Raw genomic sequence first — 25,789 nt, forward strand, 5'->3', positions numbered from 1 at the left:
TTCGTCTCTGGCTCCCCCACCTTCTACCTGCCCCTTCTCTCTGTGTGTGATGGATGCCTGCATGTCTTTTTTTTTTTTTTTTTGCTCTATAGACAATTCATACACTCTAGGCTCACACTTACATTTTTATTGCATTCTTTTGTTTGTCTTTAGTCTAATACAATGTAACATTTGAAAAGAACATTTAAATATATTGTTAGTCCTTGGGTGAATGAAATTAAGTCTTTCTAGCTTTCTAGACTAAGAATCAGGTCTGAAGAATCCATGTTTTATCCTCCAGAGGAGGAGGATAAAAAAGAAAGGAGGAAAGGAGGAAAAAAAAGGTTTAGTTTAACTTTTTTTGTGATTTGTGTCCACTACTGGATGAATGGAATGGAACAGATGGATAGGCTGGGTCTCACAAGGATATGAACACTGGTTGTATGTCATTGGTAAAACATCTACACTTCATCTTGGTTGCTTAACATAAAATCCACTGTGGTGGTGTACAGAAGCATAATTGTCCAATTTCTCATCGACTTGATTAGTTTTAAAATTTAAAACAAATAGCAAATAAAGTTAATAAAGTTTTAAGCACAAAGGGGATAACCTAACATCTGAGCCAACTGAATCACTGAATTAGAAAATGTAACCTCATAAACTCAGTTATTAGTGGATGGCAGATATTAATGCACAAGAGACACAGTTACAGACGCAAGTTATACAACCACTTATTTAGAAAATGGTTCATTTACTTTCAATAAGGAAAAACCTGTTACTCAGTTGCAAGATACTCATTTGGTTGAAAGCAGCTTTCCATCTTTGAGCCTACTTAATTCTGCAAATGCAAAAATCAAGCCTTCCTTTTTAATCTTACGTCAATTTTATCCAGTTTTTGTTTCTTCTCTAATAAGTCTATTTTGCACCTTTGCTGGTGTGATTTTAAACCACCATACACTTTTGTGATATATGTATAATTATAGTTTCTTGTAGAGATATACAGCGCCAGATATGTAGCCATCCTCGTGCTCCGACACAGCTCTCTCCCAGTTTTCCACCTCTGTGACCTCCACACAAGTCCAAAGCCCCTCGTTCTCCATCTGCCTGAGCTCAGAGTCAAGAAAGCCTTTGTACTCCAGATTGTCCTGGTTACTTCTGGTAGTCATGCAAATGTAGCCACCTGGTGGAAAGAGATGATAGTGCAGTAAGTGATGAGAGCTCATCTTCAGTAAAGTGATGGGAAACTGTAGGTGAGACAGCACTGGAACAACAACAACAAAAATACAACAAAAACATATTCACACCTGGTTTGGTGGACTTGCACAGATCTCTGACCACAGCAGGAGGGACATGACCAAGACTTAGTCCTCCAACAATCACAACCACATCAAACGAATCTACTGCAAAAGGTAGAAAAGGGGAATTAGTGCTTTAAGGATAAGGCTTGGACTTAAAACATGGGCATAATCTTTTAACATGAAAGCATGTCCTTATAAATGGTAAATGGCCCGTATTTGTATAGCGCTTTACTTAGTCCCTATGGACCCCAAAGCGCTTTACACTACATTCAGTCATCCACCCATTCACACACATTTACACACTGATGATGACAAGCTATATTGTAGCCACAGCTGCCCTGGGGCGCACTGACAGAAGCGAGGCTGCCGGACACTGGCGCCACTGGGCCCTCTGACCACCACCAGTAGGCAACGGGTGAAGTGTCTTGCCCAAGGACACAACGACTGAGACTGTCAGAGCCGGGGCTCGAACCGGCAACCTTCCGATTACAGGATGAACTGCCAACTCTTGAGCCAATTAAATTTATAATTTAACAACATATAAAAATTATCTTGAGCAGAAATAAGGACAATTTCCTAATATGAGTACAGAGAATGACAATGACATAGGAAAGCAATAACAGTTGTTGTATAAAATATAAAGATAAATAATATCATATGACAATAACAGTAATTCTTTTACTTTTTAAAATTATGATTTTAGATTTCATAACAATAAAAAAACGTGAAAACAATCACTTGAAATGCGATAATTTTAAAATAGCTCTGAAAAATAGAGACACACAAGCACTAATTAAAAGCATCTTACCTGAGAACCGAAAATTTAATTACACAGTAATTAATGACTTGGATAAAATAATAATAAAGCTTTAAATACCCCACTGGATAGGCAGTGGCTCCTCTCCCAGCATGATCTGCTTCGAATCCTGGTACAACCCGCTCTGTCTTGCCAACTCCAACATAGCTTTGCTTCCATCTACCCCCACAAACTTTCCAAATCCAAGTTTCTTCAACTGTGCAACATGTTTAGGTTGTTATCAGACACATAGTTATTAAGTTGTAGAATCAAGAAAGAAAAGGTCACTACATTATAAGAAATTTCTAGACATTTATTAAGACTGAAAAAGATCAAATATCAACAATGTTTTCAAAAAAGGATTTGTCAGATATTAAATTGCAAATCACTTCATTAAGACTGCAGATTTACAGTTTCTCCCTGAGGCCATGTGTTCTTTTTCTATTTTACCTGTGTGGCCACCAGTCCTGTACCACAGGCCACATCCAATACGACGGCACCTTCACGATCTCCACTGAAATGGGAAGAGATGCAGTTTGCTGCCAGAGTTGGTGCACGGTAATCCAGGACAGCCACATCCTACTCAAAAACATGAACAGTTACCCATTAATTATGTATGAAACACATACATAACATTGTTCCATCAGATAAATCCTATAGAACTGTAATTTGTACTCTTTTACTTTATATTACATATGTAACGATAAATTTCACAACATTGTATTTTCAGATGCATATTCTTCTTATAATAAAATTGCACTGTGCTAACAATTTCTTTTATTGACCTGGAAAAAAGTACCAATATTTTCACTATTATCCATTAGATATCCATCCAAAAGATTAGTACGTGTCAAACATTGCTAAAAAATTACAGTAGACTAAAGGTTATACCATACAAAACAACAGAGTGACAAATGTAACATTAGTGCCTAAAATTATAACAATACAGATAACATTTAAGCATGTAAACTACAAGGAACTAGAATAGAAAAACAAGCCATATAGGCAGTGATGTGGCTAATAATAAAAATCAGCAAGTATTAGTAAAATATAAAAGGTAAGGTTATCTCACCTGATCATAGTTCTCTGCCCAGGAGTTGTAAAAGGAGACCTTGTCCCTTGATGTTGTGTTTTTATGGGCTGATAGAATAACTGCTTTCACATTTTCAAATGTGTTAGCCACAGCTGACATTATATACACACCTGCTGAGAAGAAACAAACATAGTCAAGCAAAATCATAACAACCAGTAATGTAAGATAAAGTCTTAATATACAGGCAGCGTACATTCTTTGGTTCATTTTCTAGCAAATTTAATTTTTGGTTTTGAGATTTTAATTGCTCTGCCAGTCATCATAAATTTAATTTGTTCGTCTACTCAACAGATCTGTTGACTACTTTCACATTAGCCTAATTAAAGAGCAAAAATGAACAGTTTTGGAAACTAAAACCAGCATACGTTTGTCTGAATAGACTGAATCATTAATCAATTAACACAACAGCTGCACATTATTATCATTATTTTTTATTGTATTATTATAACTTCTGCAATGTAGTAAATAACACGGGCTCTTTCGGCTTGAACACTCACTCGTCTGATTTCTTTTACGGTTGTAGAAGACACAATCTGCTGCATACATACATATATGTATACGTGTCAAGATACAGAGACAGGGCGCCAGTTTACCAGCGGTCGTCTCCCTGGATCTTTCTTCTTTCTCCGTTCACACTCCAACAATAAAGACAGGATTACTGCTGCAAACTGAATCGGGGACACCGAGAGCCTGTGCAGCAACACCAGGAAGCAACCAATGACTGTATAAAAGAGCGGGCACGCTTTTCCCTCAGTAAAGTCTTTCAGGTAAAGAGGCAGCTTTCTCTGCTCTTTTTCCGCCATAAAGAGGCGTTTACATTCTTTCAAATTATTTTCTTTCCTATACATTTTATTTTATAGTATGTGATCTTTGCTAGCTGCTGCATTCACGGCCACACACCACGCCTGGAACCAGAATTTCCCAACAACCACCGAAGGAGGCCTTTGAACTCGCGCTTGCTCATGCGCAGTAGCGTTATCCACAGTTGCTATTCGTGTTCCCACCTGTAGAGTGTTTGGGAATCAAAACAAAAATCTTCTGGAAAGTCGTCCTAGATTTTAACAGAAAGCTAACCCACCTAAAACCGAGAGAGTTAGCACAGTTGTTCCCAAGTGTTATTTGAATCAGCTTTAACATCTGAATTTCGCTTAATTAGATGTATTTCATCATGGGAGTTTCTCAAAAGTTTCGCTCTTTCTACAACTTTTTTTGCTCGGTTTTCGTGGCATAGCTGGGAAGCTAACTGCTGTTTGTTGTAGTAAATGTTAGCCTAGCATTGCTCTCCCCACACAAAAGCCCTGCCTCTTCTCAGAGTTGTTGGACACCAGAAGTTTCAAACTTTATTAAGCGGTAATGGCCCCATCTAACTTTTTAATGCATGTTGTTTTGATTAATTTTTTTCGTATCTCTAAAACCGCTGGAAAAACTAAATTATCGTTTGGATGCTAAAGAGAACATGATCAAGAAGCAGTTCCTTCCATGCGCTTAACACCGTAAATTACATTAAAAACGTGCTACTTGATGATGTAGTCATGAGTTGGTTCATCGTATCACTTGTTAAATGTAATTTGTAGCTCTATAATCTGTTGTGTTAATTTTTTTCCACAGCTTTTTGACCGAAACGTCTTCAAAATGTCTATCCTGGGATTAAAGAAGAAGCAGCCAAAGACTTTTAAAGTCAAAGTTATCACTATGGATGCTGAAATGGAGTTTAGCTGCGAGGTATGGATATATGCGAGCCTGTATGATATGTCGAAGTATAATAATTAACTGTGATTACATTTTTATATATAATCTTTGGCTCCTTTAAAATGAACCCCCAGATTAACAGTAAAGAATTGCTTGAAAAGTCCATCACACCTTGCAAAAGTTAAATCGGGCAAAATTGTACGAGGCCTTTCACTGGTTTTAAACGTGAAGGGCACTGCTGTAATCTAAGACGCATGTCATGCAACCTCATGTGTGGGTTTACCCAGGAGATAGTTTATCAGCAGCAGTTATAGATCCTGACGCACGTTATCTTGTGATTGATTGAGCAAGTAAATGACAGTCAACAATGGCTATACTCATGTGGGGCCTCTGCTGTGTGAAATAATACCGCTGCTTTCCCCCCACAAACATTGATATGTTATCTTTTTAAACCACAGCTCATTTTTGTCCTGTGAAAGATTACATTTCACAGGATACATTAGATTCTTGGGGATGTGTCCCACCTACACTATAACACACTGCAGGGAGCCCTGCCAGTACACCAGGATTGAAACATTCTTATAATAATTATTCTTACATTTTTCTTTATATTGAGACAGGACAGTTAAAGGGCTCCAGCTGCAAATACCCTTGCTTTGAGCATTTTCACTTGCTCATATCTTTCTAACTCTTTTCTTTTCAGGTCAAGTGGAAAGGTAAAGACCTCTTTGACCTGGTATGTCGAACTGTTGGTTTGAGGGAGACCTGGTTTTTTGGACTTAGGTACACAGTAAAGGATACCTATGCCTGGCTAAAACCAGACAAGCGGGTAAGTGAAGGAATAATTCTAAGGAGATTGGCTCTGAGATCCAAAAATAAACAAATAAACCCCCAATTAAAAAAAAAAAAGAGTGTAAAATGTCAATAAAAACATGGCGCAATAATTTACAGACCTCATAGAGCCACATGTTATTCACAATAGACTATAAATGCATATAAAATCTTTGAACGGCAAAAATGTCCCATTTTAGGAAAGTTGGGACAGGGTCATGTTTACCACTGTGAAGCATGCACTATTCTTTTAATACCAGCCTGTAAAAATCTGGAACAGGAAGAGAGCCGCTGCTGGATTTCTGGGAGATGAATGTTGTCCCGTTCTTGTCAGAGTTAATATTCTAGTTAATATTCTAGCTTTTTCGTATTTTTTTGTACCATGGAGTACCAAATGATTTCAGCTGGTGAACTGCAGCCAGGCAGTACCTGGACTCTACTATGAAGTATGGAATTATGGAAGGCTTTCCCGGAAAAAGAGGTCACCTGGATATTTGGAAGGTTATACAGGTTGCTTAAATAAGACATTTATATTGGCTAGATCAGTCAGCGTTGTATTTCAGCGTGCAAATATTTCTTCATGCTGGAAGAGAGAAATTCTAAATGAGTTGAGAAATTTGTTTTCCGTGGAATGGAACATGATGTTTTCTATGTTCTTCTGTAAAACGTATATGGCTTTATAGGATCTGCAGATCACTGTATTCTGCCCAATACCCCAACTTTTTTTGAATGGTTGTATAAACACAATATAATAACTTTTCCTTTTCATCTTTCATCAAGGTCTTGGACCAGGAGGTTCCTAAGGACTCTCCCATAACATTTAATTTCCTTGCTAAATTTTTCCCGGAAAAAGTAGAAGAAGAGCTGGTTCAAGAAATAACTCAACACCTCTTCTTCTTACAGGTACTCTGATAACTTTGTGGTGAAACCTTTAGGTGAATTTCTTTCTTTTAGTTTATTTTGAATTTTAACTCGACCTGTGTGTAGCATTTACCTCACATCTAAGAAGCTTTTATGTAGCTCAGTACATGTTCACACATGTTGTCAAACTCTTGTTTAGGTAAAAAAACAGATATTAGATGAAGAGATATTCTGCTCCCCTGAAGCTTCAGTTCTGTTGGCATCATATGCCGTCCAAGCTAAGGTAAGAAAATTTGGAGGGTCAAATTCTCACTAAACCAGCAGTTGCTCGGCCTTCTTTTATCTGAAAATAATTAGTTTCCTGGAGTACATTTGCTGCTGGAGACCATCATGCAAATATGAAACAAAATCAATATAATGCAGATTAGTTATATGGACAGCATGAAGAGCAGTGCATTCATGAGATACAAAAGGGCTAAAATTTGATAAAGGGCAACTTATTTACTGCACAGATCCTAATGACCTATGTTATTCAACCAAACTCTGAATAAATATTTTCCTCTGTGTGTCATTAATGTTTGATTTGTTGTTTACTGTTGTTTCCCTTTCAGTATGGAGACTTTGATACAAACTTCCATAAACCAGGCTTCCTGGCACAAGATGAGCTTTTGCCAAAAACAGTAAGTATACAGGTCTCTGTGCAGATTTGACCTATGAAAACTGGTGCTTCCCAGAATTATTTTCTTTTGTTAGCAGTCATTTCTGGCCGAGTTTGTCAGACACCATCTGTGCATTCAGTGTATTAACATTTTCCCTGTGATCCTGTGTCTTTATCCCAGGTTGTGATGCAGTACCAAATGACAGCAGACATGTGGGAGGAGAAGATCACAGCTTGGTATGCCGAGCACAGAGGCCTCGCCAGGTACAGCTGACCCAGGGGGCTGCTGAAGACCAGCATGTGAAGACTTATTAACACCTTTAGCAAAAGATTGCACGAGATCATGTAGTTTAAGTGTAATCGGTGTATCATTGTGTGATCCCCTTTCTTATTTTCACATCGTCCATATAGAGATGAAGCTGAGATGGAATACCTAAAGATTGCTCAGGATCTTGAGATGTATGGTGTCAGCTACTTTGAAATTACTGTGAGTGTGAATTAGTATGACTTGATTTCACATTTTTGAATCTGACATTTAACTTTGCTGTCTCTTGGGTTAACATTTGTGTTTCTACATATATTGGCAGCAAAATAAGAGGGACACAAACCTCCTACTTGGAGTTGATGCCCAGGGTCTTCACATCTACAGCCCCAACAGCAAACTCGCCCCTAACAAGTCCTTTCCTTGGAGCGGCATCCGTAATATCTCCTATAGTGAAAAGGAGGTAAGGGCAAGGAGTGGGCTGTCCTGCAGACAAACTGGGCATAATGCTCACATCCAAAATAATATGCTTAAAATACTCTTAGATTGATATATTTTGTCTGCAATTTTTTTGCCTCTCATTACGTTCCTGCCACCTGAATTGAAACACTTGTGGGTATTTTTAAATGGCTGTTTTGTATTACTGTGTCTGTGTATCTGAGAATCCATTAAAAACATAAATGCAGCATTCATGGGCGCGCTTGGATTGTATTCCACATCTTTGGTCCTATTCCAACAAATTTGTATTTTCAACATTTTAATGTCATCCAGTCATTCTGGCCTAGGGAAGAGTTGGTGAGTACAGATTCAGTAACAGTGAAAGTGATCAACAGTGAGTAACAGCCAGCAACCTCCATGGGTTGCTGGCTGTTACTATATGAATTCCGTTACAAGGTTTGCTGCACTAGAAACCCTCTTGCAATTTGTTTTGGGTCCTAACAGACACTTTGATTCGTAATTTATTTCAAACATGTAAACAATATAGAGGTACATTTAGAAAAGAAAATAAGAAAGAAAAAAAATATATACAAAAAAAATCAATACATTTCAATATAGCTACCGTTCTGATTAATTTACATGTTGAAACGGAGTGGGAAGAAGTAAATTATCAGTTAATATTTAGTCAGCTTCCTTACTGCTATAATTTGTAATAAAAGTAGTGAACAGATTTCTATAATATCACATCATGATTTATTTATTTTTTTAAATAGAGACATTCACTTAATTTTAATATTTTCCTTTTCTTTTCAACCATAGTTTGTGCAAATATACCAGATTTCCTGGAAACACTCGTTAAATACTAGCTGAGTGTAAGTCTGGACAATATATTGAGTTTTTAAGACATATTAAAAAGGATGCGGGATGAGACAATGTTGTTTATGTTTCATTAAAATTATACTCGGATGAGCAGCCGTAGCACATTCGACTAAAAAGAAAAGATCACTGGCAAGCTTCTTGGAACATAGACTGTGATGCTGATTCTCTCAAATGGTGGAAGGAACATAAAGTTGGCTATCCAGCAATGAACTGCCTGGCCAAAAATGATCTTTGTGTGTCAGCTACCAGACACCCTTCTGAAAAGCTTTTCAGTTACAGCTTAACAATGTAACCTGTCACAGGGCATCTTGCTCTGTTTTGTTGTTGTTTTTTTTTATATATCTATATCTATATGTATATATCTTTATAATTATTCCCAGTTTTTACAAAGAAACTCACTGGCTAGAAAAAAGGATAGAATTTTCCTCATTTTATTCCATTTCATACTTTTGCATGCAAGCGTTGCATTTTCTTGATTGCACAAATGTGAGTCTTTGGTATGCAAGAAAATAACATTTTATTTAAGGGGCATTGTTATTTAATATATGCAGATAATTAACTTTTCTTATTTATATTTTTGTAACATTTTCCATGTACATCTTAAGTTGTATGTTAACAAACGTGCCTGTGTGACATTTGGTTTTGATTTTGAACTGCCTTTTTGTTATATTATTACAGCCTTACAGCTGTATATTGGAAACTGCTTTCTTTCAGTGTCATATTTTCTTTCATATTGATCTGTTGTAAACTGTGCTCTCGGTTAATCTGCATGTTTTGTTTTGTTTTTCTGTTTTCATGTTGTTCCAGTTCACAATCAAACCTCTGGACAAGAAGAAAGATGTTTTCAAGTTCTACTCATCTCAGCTGCGTGTCAACAAGCTGGTTGGTTTGCCTCTGTGTTTGTGATGTCATCTACTTAAAGGTTAAATGTTGTATGTCGTAAGTTTGTGCTGATTATGTTTCACCTGACTCCTTAGATCCTGCAGTTGTGCATTGGGAATCATGATTTGTTTATGAGGAGGAGGAAGGTGGACTCAATTGAAGTGCAGCAGATGAAAGCTCAAGCCAAAGAGGAAAAGGCCCGCAAGAAGGTCTGTGGTCTCAACTCCATTGGAACATCACATTAGATAGGATGCTCACAGTGATCCATCATAAATCTTTTATTGTGGTTAACAAACTTTAAATGGTCCGCCATGTAGATGGAGCGCCAGATCCTGGCACGGGAGAAACAGATGAGGGAGGAAGCGGAACGGGCAAAAGAGGAAATGGAAAGAAGGCTGTTCCAGCTGCAGGATGAGGCACGACTGGCTAATGAGGCACTGGTGAGAATATTGTCATTTACGGTACCTGAGATAACTGTTGGATTTTCAGAGTTTATCTTATGCAACTTTGTAAAAATTTGGATTAAATGTTAAATAAATTTTGTCCAGCTGCGATCTGAGGAGACAGCAGACCTGCTGGCAGAGAAAGCTCAGATTGCTGAGGAAGAAGCGAAGCTGTTGGCCCACAAAGCTGCAGAAGCTGAGCAAGAGAGGCAGAGGTTAGAGGTCACAGCCATGAAGACCAAGGAGGAGAAGAGGCTCATGGAGCAGAAGATGAGGGAGGCGGAGCAGCTGGCTGTAAAACTGGTGGAGCAGTCTGAGCGGAGGTCTGAAATCATTTGAGTTTTTATTTGAGATATTTTCATTAGTTAAAATTTAATCCCTTTATAACTTTTGTCCGTGCATAACATTTATCAACTGGTAACTAAATAAATGAAACACTATTAATAAAAGTCCTCTAAAAATATTTCACATAAACCTGCAAAGATTTAGCCGAAGCTGGCATGTGGTGGTAATTTTAAAAAGAGTTTTCCACTTATTCTATTTTCAAAATGAGTAAAAAAAAAAGATGCAGGAAACCCGAGATATGCTTTTGATTCCATCCAGTTTTCTTCCCTCTCAAAACCCAGCATTCCTCCTCAACCACCAACAGCATTGGGGTTCACTTCTAAAATGAATGTGTTAGAAAAACTGGGTCTGTTGCTCTGTCATTATCTTGATTCTGTTATAACATTAAGGCTGGGTTTAAACATGCATTGTTAAACTCAAAGGCACATGATCCCTTAAACTTAATTACTGAAATCACCTAAACTCAACCTAAACCTAAACTGCTATATATAAATGTGCTAACTGTGCTATGCATAAATAGGTCTGCAAATCACTTCGATAGGAGGATAAAAGCCCCCCAATTGTCATGTCATCGAGAGACACATGATGATCTTCATGTCTTTGATAAGAAGCCTATAATGCTTCATTTGTGTTCCTTTTGTTTCAGAATAAGTTGTAAAAAGAAAAGAAAAAAGTACTGCTCTGATAATAATCACATGTATTTACTTTACTCTTAGTTGAACTGACTAAATCTTTGATTCCAGGTTGAAGGAAGCTGATCACCTGAAACAGGACCTGACTGAGGCAAAGGATGCTGAGAGGAGAGCCAAGCAGAAGCTGCTGGAGATCACCAAAACAACCTACCCTGTACGTTGATCACACTACTGCTTCTCTGATCTCTGTGATGCCTGGATTTCTTTTGTAGATTGAAGGAGTTTGTTTTCATTATAAAAGCTCTGATCTCCGTGTTATTACGCTGCAAAGGCCATTGATTAGCTGCTCTAGGTAATTTATGAGCTTAATATGGACCATCAATTTGAGATCTTCAAAGTTATTTTTTTAGGGAGGATTATCATTGTTCTATAACTTCCCTCATTTATTTCTTGAAGTTAGCGATTTCATGTCTCCCAGAATGTTTTTAATGGCAAGAGAAGAGGTGCGAAATCTGTGGGTGTTACTAGTATTGCAGATTTATATTTATTAGTGTGGATAATTGACGAGAAAAAACCCACAAAACATTAATGTGTTTTATATCATTCACTATAAATGGACTTTGTTAGTAACCAAGTTAGAGAAAGCTGTATGCTTTTATGTGTTATTGCTCAAAATGAGGGATTTCAAATAGCAGTGGTATTACACACAAAACTGAATGTTCTGGACCAAGGCCAGGAAGATCGTGAAGGACCTCAGCCATCCCAACAACAGACTGTTCTCTCTGTTGAGGTCAGGAAAGCGATTCCGCTCCCTGAAGACCAACACAGAGAGACTGAGGAGGAGCTTCTTCCCGCAGGCGATACGGTCTCTCAATCACACCACCACACAGTACTGACCCACACATGGTAAATGGCCTGCATTTTTATAGCGCTTTTCTAGTCCATAGGACCCCAAAGCGCTTTACACTACATTCAGTCATCCACCCATTCACACACAGGCGATGGCAAGCTACATTGTAGCCACAGCTGCGCTGGGGCGCACTGACAGAGGCGAGGCTGCCGGACACAGGCGCCACCGGGCCCTCTGACCACCACCAGTAGGCAAACATGGGTTAGTATCTTGCCCAAGGATATTTGGCATGCAGCCAGGAGGCAGCCTGGGATTGAACCACCGACCTTCTGATTAGTGGCTGACCTGCTCTGCCACCTGAGCTACAGCCACATATGGTTCTTACACACACACTGGACTTTCTGGACTTTGTTTTTGCACAACACTGGTCACTATATTCTTCATTTCCAGTTAATACTTGTACAGCTGCTGTTATTGTGTATATATTTATTTATATTTAGATTTCTTCATACATTCTTATATAGTTCTATATTGTGTATTGTGTATTTTGTTGTACAGTTATTTTATTTTCAACTTTAATTTATATATTTTATCTTATTCTTCCCAGTTAAATTTACCCTTCATTCTAATTTGTGTTGTACAGTTATTTCATTTTTAACCTTAATTTATATTTTATTCCTTCCTAGTTAAATTTACCCTTTTTAATTTTTCATATTTATTTCCTATCTTATTCATAGCCTTTCCTTTTTTGTTTTCTTTAGGTCACAAGCAGTTGTCCAAGCATTTCACTACATATCGTACTGTGTATGACTGTGTACGTGACAAATAAAATTTGAATTTGATTTGATAATGATAATTCAGTGAATTATTTTGGTTTTTTGCCCTCATATGACCCCAGATTTTAAAAGTGTAATGTGCTTTACCTTTGTGAATATTTATACTTAAATGACATCTGTGTGCTTGTCTTCCAGCTCATAGCAGCTTATTCTGCTCCCCCTGCTCCTCCTGCTCCTCCTGAAGCAGCCGACTTTGCCTGCGAGTCACCACCTGCACGCCTCGACTTCAAGGACTCTGACATGAAACGGCTCTCTATGGAGATTGAGAGAGAGAGGTAAGCCGGGGTTTAAATCCCCTGCAACGGCACTTTAGAGTGACAGTTTGGCTGTTTGTTGATGATACTGTGGCATGCATAAATACAGGCTGGAGTACATGGAGAAGAGCAAACATCTTCAGGACCAGCTGAAGGAGCTCAAGTCTGAGATCGAGTCTCTGAAGCTGGAGGAGCAGCAGCAGCAACAGGCCAGTCTCTACAACCTGCACAGTGAGGCGAGGGGGTACATCCCAGAGCCCGTCTACATAGCTCACAGCAACGTACGTATGAGCCATTCATGTAATGTCATTAGTTTTATTGATGCTTAGTTATGTGTCAGAGTGTTAGTATAACCAAACCAGTAACTGCAGCTCACGCCCACTAATGATCCTAAGACCCAAACTCTTCCACAGCATGCATTTTGAATTTCTTTGATATTTGTGCTGATTGGGACCTGATGAATGTAAAAACAAAGAATTACCAGATTTTTTTTTTTTTTTTTTACCTTATTTTTGTTTTTAAGAAAAATGAGAGCCACATATGAGGATATTCGTTTAAAAATTTGATAGAACAGTAGCAGTATAATGTCCTTGTAAGTGGATACCAGGCCCTTGTAGAGCAAAATTGAGTATTTTGGTCTAAATAACCCAAAACGTGATGCCCACATATGTGGATGCCAGGTCCTAGGAGGTTAATCAGGTTGTGAACAAACATCTGATATCCAAACATAACCTTTTCATTCAAAATGAAATTTTGGACAGTTTAAGTGCAAAATGTAATTTTTTGGGGTAATATTTCTTAAAATTTCAAAAATTCTAGATTAACATTAACATGCAAAAAGCAGATTGTGTTTATCATTTATTTTTATCTTATATTCTCTCCTAAGGTCATTGATTGTTTTCATTTGTAGCACATTTATAAATGTTCTAATTTAAAAACTCTTCAGCATAAACTAGGTTTATAAGAAACACGCAGTCCACCACAATCAGTTCAGTTGAATTCAGTTTTTATTTGGCCTGTGTACTCACTGCATCACTGGTAATTACTGTTTGTCCTGTTGAGCTTGAATCACTGCTGGAATTTCAGATCTCATTATCCAAAGGACAACCAGAGCACCACAATATCTCTCGAACACGAATTTAAGAAAAGTCTAGATTAAAGAAAATGTTATAATGATGACAAATAAGGTTTAAAGTGGAGTGGTACTGTACTCAAAGGTTATCCATCGTCCTGGCTTTCTTTCATATTAAATTCAATCCTTTGACTATACTGATGTGAAAACATCTTCAAAGGAATTGCTTTTGTTATGTCAATATTTTACCACATAGAAGAAAATGATTTCAAATTGCATCTTAACATGTAACACAAACCGTTGCACTTCGAATTCTCGCATTTCTGTTTCACCGAGTTAGCCCTGAAGATAGCAGAATGTAATATGCAGCCGTATACTGATGATTCAGTTAAATTAAGGATATACCGGATAAGCAGACTTGGTAAATAGTTACTGTTGTAAATACTTTGTAATGCCAAAAGCATTTATGTGGCAAATATGAAATACTTGAAAATGTTTGCATTTGTATTTTTAGAATTACTGATTACTCCATGGTTGCTCATGCTTCTCTTGTTTTGCAGAGAAACTCTGCATACATGTCTCAGATGGCCTTCTTTGAAGAAGTGTGATCCTGGCCCTTTAAAATTGAGGGAGCAGTTGCTGTGACGCTCTGCTTCCTCAGCCTGTTTGGTTAACGTTTACCTGACTGAAGCTAACAGACAGAAACTCTATGTTCTTTGGAAAGACTTTGAAATGAACTAATAACACTTGTGTGGCTTCCTGCGCAGACTGTTAGATTAAGTTTTGCCACCTGCAACATGTCAGCATCTAGAAAGAGTGCATTATTGGATGAGCGCTTCTTCAAGATATGTTGCTGAGGAGTTTTTATTTCATGCTTTTTGTTTGGTTTTAATGAATACTTAGCTGTAATGTGGTCAAATACAGAACTATGCCTGCTTAATGTCGAGATATCCATTTGTGCCTTAAAATACTTTAAGACTGGGATTGTGTTAAAAAAGAAATTACGCTGCAACGTTGGCAAAGTTCAGATCAGTTGTGATGTCAGCTGCGATGAATGTCGTAAACAGGGTTCCTTCCACAGAAGCAAGATATTCTTCAGGCATGGGTTAGAGTTCAGATTTACCAACTGTTGTTCAGTAACACTCTGAACGTAGACTGTATGTAAACGAAAGGCTCTGGCCCCAATATATAGAAATCTATGAAAAACAATCTTGCTGCTCATCTTATTTTATTACCTAAACACTTTGGTGATGAAGTTATGGTCTCACTCTAGCTTCTAAGGTTGTTTTGTGCTTTATAAATAACGTCCCCATTTAGAGTGTAACAGATGATAAAATGCATGTGATTTACAGTGTGGTTTCCTTCTGACTGACAAAATACCGTCATACGAGGATGTAGTGCGTCTGGTTTCTCACTCACTCAGATCCTCCTCTTGCTTAAAATGCCTGGTTTTAAAAGGCATGAACATATATACATGGTGGTGCTGCCAGTGGATGCTTCTCTGCTCCTACTGTCTGGCTCAGGAGAGCTGACAAAGATCGCTGACCTATTCATGCATAAAATGCCAGACTTGTGTCCACTTTTGTTGATGTTTTAGTGAAAGAAATGCCAAAACAAAGGCAACAGAGAAAAACTTTCCACAAGTGAAAAGTTGTTTCACATTATTTTAGTCTTTTAAACATGTTTAATTTGATATGTCGACATCAGTAATCTGACTTTAGGCTAACTTAATGTTCAGTCGCTGTTATTAACATTAAGTTATATTAGCTAAAGAGGAAAAAATGGAAAGGTTTTTATTAATGTAATAAATTAGAGTTGAACTGAGAATGATATTTGGCTACTGTTGTTGTATGTGTTCTTATTAGGTACTTCTAAGTAGAGCAGGGCAATATGACCAAAAATATTTATCACGATATACATTTGAAAATTTGCGATAACGATATAACTGACGATATAATTGACACTAGACAAAACACTTTACAACTCCACAACTTTGATGGGGTTTTTTTGCATTAATAATGTATTTTCACTTAAACAAGCAGCTTTTTATGTGCATTAAATGGTAAATGGCCTGCATTTGTATAGCGCTTTTCTAGTCCCTAAGGACCCCAAAGCGCTTCACACTACATTCAGTCATTCACCCATTCACACACACATTCACACACTGGCGATGGCAAGCTACATTGTAGCCACAGCTGCGCTGGGGCGCACTGACAGAGGCGAGGCTGCCGGACACTGGCGCCACCGGGCCCTCTGACCACCACCAGTAGGCAAACATGGGGTTAGTATCATTAAAGTTATATAAAAATGTAACAGTGCAAATGCAAATTCCTTGCTGACAGTTTAACCAAAAGGCATTTCCAGTGGAAATTGGCCGACATATCGGCAACATAACCATGTATAATATCCACAAAACTTAAAAAGAGGTTATACACACACAATACGGTAATATTATGTTGAAGCACAGTACGTATCACTCCGCGAGGCTCCTGCCTACGATAGCCGTAATGCTCCGACAATCCATCAAGCAGTGCGGGTTCATAGCTTAGCAAAGTCGTACTAAAACATTTGACAGATTTTTGAGCGCCGTGTACCACATAAAATCGTTTCGAGGTCAGTAAACACAACCAGAATTCATACATAAGGCACACAGGATTATGAGGGGCGCTGTCGATTTTCAGAAAAATCAAAGGATTGATTTTAAGTGTGCCGTATTTTCCAAACAACACGGTAATAACGACGGCCCGCTAGCATGCTCTACCGCAAATAGTGCTTTGTTGTGTATCTGACGGATGAAAGCCAAACCAGTCCCACACCACTGAAGTTGCAGCATTTTTACAAACCAATTCTGGTTCATCCGTTTCATTTAACGATCCACTTTCGCTCTTCTCATTCTGCGTCGCCGCCATGTGCGTATGTAAACAAAGGCACTGCGCATGCGCGTTTTACCCATATTCTATCGCGATATTTCATTTTCCTATCGTTGCCCAAAATTACACCGGTATTACCGTGAACGGTATGATATGGCCCAGCCCTACTTCTAAGTACTTAAGAAAAGAAAAATCTGCCCGAGTGTACCTGAAGCACAAAGAAATGGACAGAAATATAAATTTATGTACAGAAGAGACTTTGAGCTGCATTACAAGTCAGGAGACTCCTTTGGTGGTCCTACGTGTTTCTTTTACTTGGTTTGTGAAATGCCTTCAATGAAATCATCACACAGGAGCCTGTATTGTTTAATAGAAATGCTGTAAAATCTTGAGCTCTGCCATTTCAAGGTTTTATATTTTGTACTTTACTGCTGATGTGCCTTAATTTTATGTTATTTTATTTTTTGCTGTTACACTTTAAGACACTAAGATTTTATTTGGTGTCGTTGTGCTTTTTGATCTTAGTATTAGGGTGACTTTGATATCTTTCTCTTAATTCCTTGACAGAGTGGCAGATGGATGGCTTTTTTTTTTTTCCCCCACATCACACACTTCTCAGGGTTAGTGTTAAACACCCCACGCCTTCACCGTCACCACCACCAAAGATGCAGTATGGTATCTAACAGCGTTTAAATTAGGTTTAATAATAATACGCATGTAGAAGACTAATGCAGCGATCTTTAGACTTCTTTTATATTCTGAAAAAAAGCAGCGGCTGGATGTGCTCATTGATCGTGTTTGTTTATTTGACCAGCCTATCAGAGAGATTAAATTATGGGCTCAACATGGGGTCGTTACACTAACCTTGGTATTGTGTAAATGGTATTTTCCTTTGAAGTGTTCTTAAGTGCTTTGTTTTTTCTGTTTTTACCTTATTTATTTGTGCTGTAAGTCCTCAATTAACGTCACATTTGCTTGATATCTGTTATTGGGGGGAGAGCAGGTGTTTGTAATTTAGTCTTTTATTTTTCTATAATGAGATTCAAATCCAGTGTTAAAGAATGATTTCACATCAAAAAATGTTGGGTTATGTTTAATTTGAAGTGACAAAATGTTACAGTTTCATGAGTTTTGTCACTGATTTGTAACCAAGTTATTTTGTGTATATTATTTCATAACAATGATAATACAACAGTGTGACTGTCCTGTCTGATCTGTCTTCTCATAGATTATGAGTCAGGCATATACACAGCAATTTAAGCGTGAGGAAGCGCTTTCAAAGCAGCTAAGGCTGTGTGCTACAATAAATGAAAGTTTGCTAGATCTGATGATGCAGGTGTGGAAATTATCTGTGCATTATGTTATTTTGTTTATTGGAAACGAGTTAAAACAGAAAGCTAAACCATGCTAAAATGAAATTAAAAAGGCATTTAAAAGAAACTGACAAATTGTCAGTGTCATAATTACAGCAATCAAATATTAGCAAAAAAAATTAAGACAATGGAAAGATGTTTATGTAATGAAACAGTATAGCAACACTTGATGATTTGAAGGTGAGAATAATCCAAGACATGACTGTTTTGTGTTAATAATCCCTGTATTTTGAGACAAACTAAAATCTTCTAAACCTAACCAACAGTTTTGCACACCCTTAATCAAACTGGCAGTAAAAATAAATTAAACAGTAGGAGAAACAACTCCTGGTCTACAGGTTTGCAGCCTTTGCATTTCCACCATCAGGTCCATCCATCTGCAGGTCCTGAGGCAGCAAAACAGTCCCAGATCATCATACTACCACCACCATATTTTACTCTTTGTTTGATGTTCCTTTTCTGAAATGCTGTGTTACTTTTACGCCAGATGTAATGGGACACGCACGTTCCAAAAACTTTTGTCTAGTCAGTCCACAGAGTAGGAGTCTCACAGCTTTAGAGATGGCTTTATAACCGTTTCCAGACTCATTTACTTTGTTTCTTATTTGTTCCTAATTTTCCTTGGATCACAGCTTGATGTCTGGCTTTTGAGAATCTTTCAATCTACTCTGCTTTATCAGGCGGGTCCTATTTGAGTGATTTCTTGATTGGAAACAGGTGTGGCAGTAATCAGGCCTGGGTGTGGTTAGAAGAACAGCTTTCCAAAGATGTGATACACCACAGTCAGTTTATTGCTTTTCCACACAGGGCCATGTAGGTAGGTTTGGATTTTTTTACCCCTTAATAATAAACACCTTCCATTAAAAACTACATTTTGTGTTTACTTGTGGTATCTTTGACTAATATTTAAATTTGTTTGATGATCTGAAACATTTAAGTGTGACAAACATCCAAAAAATAAGGAACATTTCATCAATCTAACAAATTGTTTTGATACCTAAATTTTGGGGACTATAATAAAGCTATTATAAACTTGCAGCAAGATATAAGTCATGTTTTTGTATCATATTTCAGGGTATCAATCTTCCTCACATTAGAAATGAATACTAAAGTTGTTTGAAAATATGAAAAGAAATTCAGTACCTGGACAAAAGTCAGTAAGTGGTGATGAACTGATGGTAAGATCTAGTCACAATACAAAAATGTGTGATCAAAATCCAAACTAATTTCAAATATGTATGTTAGCAGCAGAGGGTGCAGGGCAACACACATTAATTTTCTAAAGGCCATAGTGATTAAAAATCCTAAAACCTAAAGCTTATGAATAAAACATTACTAACAGAGAACAGTTTGTCCATTTATCATAATTTCATCTGAGTGAAAAACATTCTCTTGAACATGATAAATGAGAAGTGTGCTTCTTTATGTTTGCACATCTATGACCAAATGAGAGCACTTTGAAAGCAAAGATCATGTCATGATGGCATGTTTGGCAGTTTCTTTCCTGTTTGTGCCATCTGTACCCAGGTTATCTGTCTGAAACCTGGCTGTAAAACATGGTCTCCCAGGTCTTGGTTCTCTGTACCTGTAAATGAAAAATACTTTCTATTAATTCACTCAAGTCCACTCTTTACCGTTGTACTCGCTGCAGCTCTGGAATTCCACCTGCCAGCCAGTCACACCTTAGGATACCAATCCAAGAAGCCAGCAACTAAGACTCCAGAACCAAATCACAAATATTACCTTTCATACTCACCTTGGCCACTCCTACTAAGATAAGATAAGATAAGATAGAACTTTATTAATCCCTCGGGTGGGTTCCTTTAAATTTGTGTTATTTATAAGAATTAGAATTTTAAAAACAAACCACAGCTGTGTTGGTAGCCACATCAAGGAACACACAGACAGAACGCGTTTTTTATGATAGCTCTGTCAGTAAAAGACTTCATGTGCACATTAGTGCATGTAGAAGTGAATGCATGTGAAAGTTTGGTGTTCAAATATTTTAAAATGTTTTTGTGTTGAGCAGGAAAAAAAACGTCTGTCTTAATCTGAAGAATCCCTGGATGTAAACTAAATAATTATTTTTGTCAGCACCAGAGGGCGCTACATGACGGAGTTTATTTTTGACTGACAAACCAAATCAAACAAAGCTTGATTAAACCCAAGGAAAGACTTTTTAAAAAATTGTTTATCACTGTTTTTATATTTCGAACGAGAGACAAAAGAAAAGGGTTCTTCTCTTAGTCTTAAATCAGATAACCCTCAGTTACTAGCAAAGGTATCAGGTTCACTGCTTTTCATGGTGTGTTGTTAAACATGTGCACAGCTATGACTGTATATGAGATCAGGCCTTGAATCTTTTCCTAACTGCTGAACTAAATCACTTGCTTCCACAGTCATTTATTCACAAGACAGTTTGGAAATCATAAAAATAACAACTTTCCTGGTATCATAGACATCGAAGAGGGCATGGAGAGTTGATCTATAGCAGACATATGGGAGGAAGTCAGAGCACTGAGAGATGGGGTGGTGGAGTCCAGTTTAGAGCTTGGGAACATGGAGGACAGACTAAAGGACAATGGCAAGAAGGTGAAAGTATTAAAAGCTGAGCCGACTAATCAAAAGGTAAATTAAACCCACACAAGAGAAAATTTTTCTGTTAAGCGTTAATATAAAGAAATTGGTGATATTTAAGCTACAGCTTCAGTTCATTTTAGCTGAAACATATGACCAACTACACTTTTATATAAAATTATACTTTAGGCCTCTAGGACATGTAATATTTGAAAATGCTTAAAAGGTTTCATGAAAAGAAAGAATGAAAACAAGGTAAGCAATTTCAGGTTGGTTACCAAAGAGTCTCTTTGTCTTTCTAGGACTGGGATTAAACACAGGTAATGCTAGGGAACTAAACCAGCTCCTTTCTTCTTTTCTCCTGAGAGCAGAGCTCCAGTGCTGTAGTAGGTGGGATGAGAGTGGGTCAGGCAGAAAAGGAGGTAAGTCTAGTAGCTGGCTTCCAATATCTTTCTACAGAGGGGAATGCACAGATGCATAACTACAGGCAAAGGATCCAGGAAGTGATAACTTTGGGACTGCCGACACTACTGTACTACAAGTGGACGATGACCATCTGGTAAGATCTTTAGGTCAATACCATGAACAGAGGTCTTAAACTCTGATATCAAGCATAAAAAAATCTGACTAACAGCTCTCATTCCAAAATCAAAATTGAACTCATCTTAATAACCATGATTAATCCCTATCAAATTTACAAAACTTTAGAGTCTGTATATATTTATATTTAATATGCACAGACTGAGTCAAAGTGAGATTGAATTTCTCATTTTCAAATCCATGATTGATCAGCTGGAGAGAGAAAATGCAGGTGATGATTTCATCTCTTCATTCATCACAGATACGTTACATAACTCATTTAACCCGATTTAAGATAAATGATGCATTCCCTTTTGTGTTAGAGAGGCCTTCTATACAACTCTGACAAATGACTTTTACACTAAACCCAACAAAACAGATATCACCCTGAAATTCAATGTGGGGTTCATCAACACTGGTGATTACAGAGGAGGGTTTGGGCCGCTGGGGAAAAAAGGTAAGTGGAGATGAGCTTTTTTGTTTCCCTTTTCCAGTATTCTGGGGGGGAAGTCAACAAATTTTGAAATCTCAAAAATTCTGACTTAAATCTCAGAATTCTGAGATTAAAGTTAGAGTATGGATAAACAAAAAAAAAAGGCGTTCCTGCTTTTTTTTTCTTTCTTCCAGTGGCCCTAATCCTCTTCCGTAGGTAATGCTTAAAATCCAGCTACAGGTAAATATTGGAAGAAATATTAGTATTACTAGGATTAGGGTTCTACTATTTCTGTTTTTACTGTGTGTGGTAACTCCTGATGTCTTCTAGGTGTAAATTTGATCCTGGCAGGCTTGGTGTTTCTTGCTCCCAGTTGGAGTTGCAGGTGGAGTTGTGCACAAGTGTTTCTCGCTGGTTTGCCTGTGGGTGGAGACTGACTTCCTGGATTTTCCCTTATGCACCCATTCTGAGTTAATCCATCAAGATCCTGCTATTTAAGGACTGGATGGTGCAGTTGCTCTCTGCCAGAGTTGATAAATAGGCTCTCTTTGAAGTTAGTTTACTAGTTTGTAACTTCACTTCTCTAAAAGCTGAACCAGTTTCCCAAGAATCCTGTTCTAATGAGGAATTTTGTAAACAATGTTAGTCACACTCACCTGAAACATCTTGCTGAACTCCAAACCTGAAAGAGGAAATCCCTACCCAAGTAAGGCCACTAAACCTGATCTCGGGATCCTTACACCTAGCACCCTTTAACTTTTCTCCTCTCTGGCAGTGACTCTGTTTGCAAGATCTTTATTGACTTTTAATTAAAATTTCAAAACTGCAGTGGGTATGTGCAGTCTGCTCTTTGAGTCTTCTTTTAGCCCAAACATGACAACATACTGGTAATTGCTGTGATACAAATCTGTAAAACAGCATGTTGTAAAGTCTGAACAATCCCCTCTTTTCCCTTTTCCCCATGCCATTCCATTTAAAAAAAAATCCTTGAAATCCTGAAGTTCCATTTTGAAACCTTGTAATGAGGATGTGCCAGCAAGGGGTGTGTATTACCGAGAAACGCCACGCTAACTGGCTAATGTATTATCAATTATAAGTCATTAGCCAGTGACTCTACCCTGGGTAATCTGCCTTTTTGACATGTAATATGATCAAAATTTACTAAATGGACTTAATGTTGTTTTTTTTCAGTGTGACCAATAATGACTGACAGCAGAAACTCAATGGAAAAGTGTTTACAGAGGCCAAGTCAGAGAACCGTTTTCCCATAGACTTCTACAATACCTGAAGTCTTTTTGCAACCACAGCTTTGTACTCCAGGTGTCATTACAGATGGGGGAAGTTTAGCTATGATAATGCAGGAAATGTTGGAGAAGCTGACTGGAAATGGGACATTAGCCTGGACTTTTAAGATTAGCCATTCTTATGGTTCTTTGTGCAGGCTGCTGGGGAATTCCCATGATGCACTCAGTGTTTCTTCTTCACTCACCTTTTTTACTTCTGGCATTTAATCATGAGCTATTATTAATCTCTGGCTCTCTTCAGTGTTACTTTGTCTTGTCTTCCTCCCCTCAGCTGATGGCCTCCACTCCCTGATCCTGGTTCTCACTAAAGTTTCTTCCTGTTAAAATTGAGTTTTTCCTTCCCACTGTTGCTAAAATGCTTGCTCATAGGGAGTCAAAGAATTGTCCTTTTCTCTGTTTTCACTGTATTACTGTAAAGTCTTTACCTTAAATATAGGACACCTTGAGGCAACTGGTGTTGTGATTTGGTGCTATATAAATAAACCTGAATTGAATAGCCTGCTGACGTGATTTAATGATGTGAAAGGGTGAATTTTACTTGAAACTCTGTTTTTCACAAACCCTAAACAAGCAGTTTTAATGTCTAAGCCGAAGTGGGTAATCCAATGGCTGAACTTAAGTAAATTTTCATTTTCAATTTCAGTTTAAGTTTTAGTTTAGTTTTGTTTAACTATAATAAAGTTGGTTAGAGATCATGTTACTTTATTGTTTTCACTTTCATGTCATTATTCTTCCTGACGTTCGAGACAGATGATAAATCCTTTTAAAATAGAAGCCATTCCTGACAAAAGTTGGGAATAAGATGCAGCCCACCCAAGCCATCCTCAAATCCAAAGTAATTTTAAGCATGTTTGTTAGCAGCTAAGGCTGCTAGACAATACAATTGAATTTTCGAAAGCCTTAGTGATTAAAAATCATCAACCCTAAAGCTCATAAATAAGTCAAAACTTAATAACAGGGGAGTGTTTATTCATCCATTTATCATAATTTCATATGAAACAATGTGAGATAAGTAATGAGGTGAATAAAAGAAAGAGGCACTTCTCTTGGACTTAATTTATAAAATAACTCTCAGTCACACTAAAAGGAGTGAGCATAATGATGTGTGCTTCTCAGTGTGTGTTATGAAACATTATGTATGCACAGCTGTGACTGAATGAATTAATGTGTATGAAAGCAGCTTGAGTATTTTTTTCTCACCAGCACAAAGATCAGATCTTAAATCTTCTACGAACCCGCGTTTCCCATTCACTTAGTTTGAAGCTCACATACAGTGCTGTGGAAAAGTCCTTTTTTGAATATTTGCCACACTAGACTAGTCACATTAGACAAAGATCAACTGAGTAAATACAAAATGCATTTTTTAAAGCGATTATCACCCCAACATATTATTTGTGAATAACCACATTTTGTGTAAAGCTGAATTCAATTTTGCCTGATGATTGCCAGACCTGTTCAAGAAGAGATAATCAAGAAATCGCTGCCTGGCGAGCGATCTAACGAAATTCAAGAGGAGATGAGAAACAAAGTCACTGAAGTCTGTTTTTTACTGTTATAAGAACAAAAAAACAGAATTTTGTTGTATTTGTTCTCACATGCCAATACAAAATAAGCTTCACATCTTCAGGTAGTCTTGATTTATTTTTGGTTTGCAGGCTGTTTTTTTTTTGGGGGGGGGGGATCGTCTCAGAGGATTGTATTGTCTGTGCATCCGCAATGACTGAGTGCATCTGAAGGTTTTAAACTTACTATGCGTTACACGTATGTGGACTTGATTCACATAATCAGGATGTAAGCCATCGTGCAGGATGATTTTCACAACACTTCATCACAAAGGTTTAACACCCTCCTGTGGTCCTTGCTCTCTGGAATGGCAACTTGTTGGTATGAGTCTATTTCATTCTTCTTCCACAATCCCACTTCAGAAGTAAACTCACAGGGAGAGGCTTCAGCAGTGGTGGAAGCTGCATTTGGATCTCTTATTGCTCATAACATTAGAATGCAACAGTGGAAAAATACAATACATGCTACAGTCACACAAGGGAAAATGGTGGTTGGGAACCATTGCACAAAGAAAATTAGTGTGACCATTTGCAATGAACTTGCTGTCTTGTTCCCTTTTTAAATAGTTGCTTGACAAATGGAGAGCAGATGTAGGGTGAAGTTTGCAGATACATGCAATTAGTTTGTAATGATACAGCGAGTAACTGAGATAAAGCAGTCAAAATCCCAATTCTCTTTCAAACTGCTTAATTACTTGCAGCCAGAACCCCACAGAAATTCAGACATTCCTCCACAAATAGTGACATGGTTGCTGTGATTTAACTGTAGAATGAAATGAGGGCTTGACAGCTTTGATTTTAAATAGGAATAGAACCAGTCGGCAGCCAGTTATGTCAGGTATCCTACTGCAGAGAGACGTGACACAGATGAGACACACCCATCAGCACAGGCTGACTCAGACTGGTTGCAACATGTTTGTCACAGTTTTTAAATTCGACTTCCAAACCTTTGCCAGTTTCTCTGAGAGTGATTGCGGTGCATCTGAATTGGAC

General features: G+C 37.7%; 2 protein-coding genes across 7 annotated transcripts; one reads left to right on the forward strand and one right to left on the reverse strand.

Annotated features, from left to right (window-relative positions):
* Window positions 1-50: 50 nt before the first annotated feature.
* Window positions 51-12,899, reverse strand: mettl27 (methyltransferase like 27). Of its 6 annotated transcripts, none has more exons than XM_082548667.1 (6): window positions 12,860-12,899; window positions 3,146-3,276; window positions 2,524-2,652; window positions 2,155-2,290; window positions 1,284-1,379; window positions 51-1,159 (listed from the first exon to the last, which is right to left on the reverse strand). In XM_082548667.1, the coding sequence occupies exons 2-6, from the start codon at window positions 3,263-3,265 to the stop codon at window positions 957-959; spliced, it is 684 nt and encodes a 227-aa protein (XP_082404793.1). In that variant the 5' UTR covers window positions 3,266-3,276; window positions 12,860-12,899; the 3' UTR covers window positions 51-956. The 6 variants fall into 6 exon arrangements, with proteins under 6 accessions (XP_082404793.1, XP_082404792.1, XP_082404790.1 ...); XM_082548666.1 differs by lacking the exon at window positions 12,860-12,899 and adding an exon at window positions 7,814-7,853; XM_082548664.1 differs by lacking the exon at window positions 12,860-12,899 and adding an exon at window positions 3,760-4,050.
* nf2b (NF2, moesin-ezrin-radixin like (MERLIN) tumor suppressor b) lies at window positions 4,137-19,211 on the forward strand. Its single transcript, XM_082548657.1, has 17 exons — window positions 4,137-4,516; window positions 4,775-4,888; window positions 5,559-5,684; window positions 6,467-6,589; window positions 6,747-6,830; window positions 7,159-7,227; window positions 7,387-7,469; window positions 7,617-7,692; window positions 7,793-7,930; window positions 9,592-9,666; window positions 9,762-9,875; window positions 9,984-10,106; window positions 10,215-10,432; window positions 11,198-11,300; window positions 12,908-13,047; window positions 13,136-13,307; window positions 14,659-19,211. The coding sequence occupies exons 2-17, from the start codon at window positions 4,799-4,801 to the stop codon at window positions 14,704-14,706; spliced, it is 1,782 nt and encodes a 593-aa protein (XP_082404783.1). The 5' UTR covers window positions 4,137-4,516; window positions 4,775-4,798; the 3' UTR covers window positions 14,707-19,211.
* Window positions 19,212-25,789: the final 6,578 nt, after the last annotated feature.

This window comes from Aulonocara stuartgranti (genome assembly GCF_965226115.1).
Source record: "Aulonocara stuartgranti genome assembly, chromosome: 10".
NCBI lineage: Eukaryota > Metazoa > Chordata > Actinopteri > Cichliformes > Cichlidae > Aulonocara > Aulonocara stuartgranti.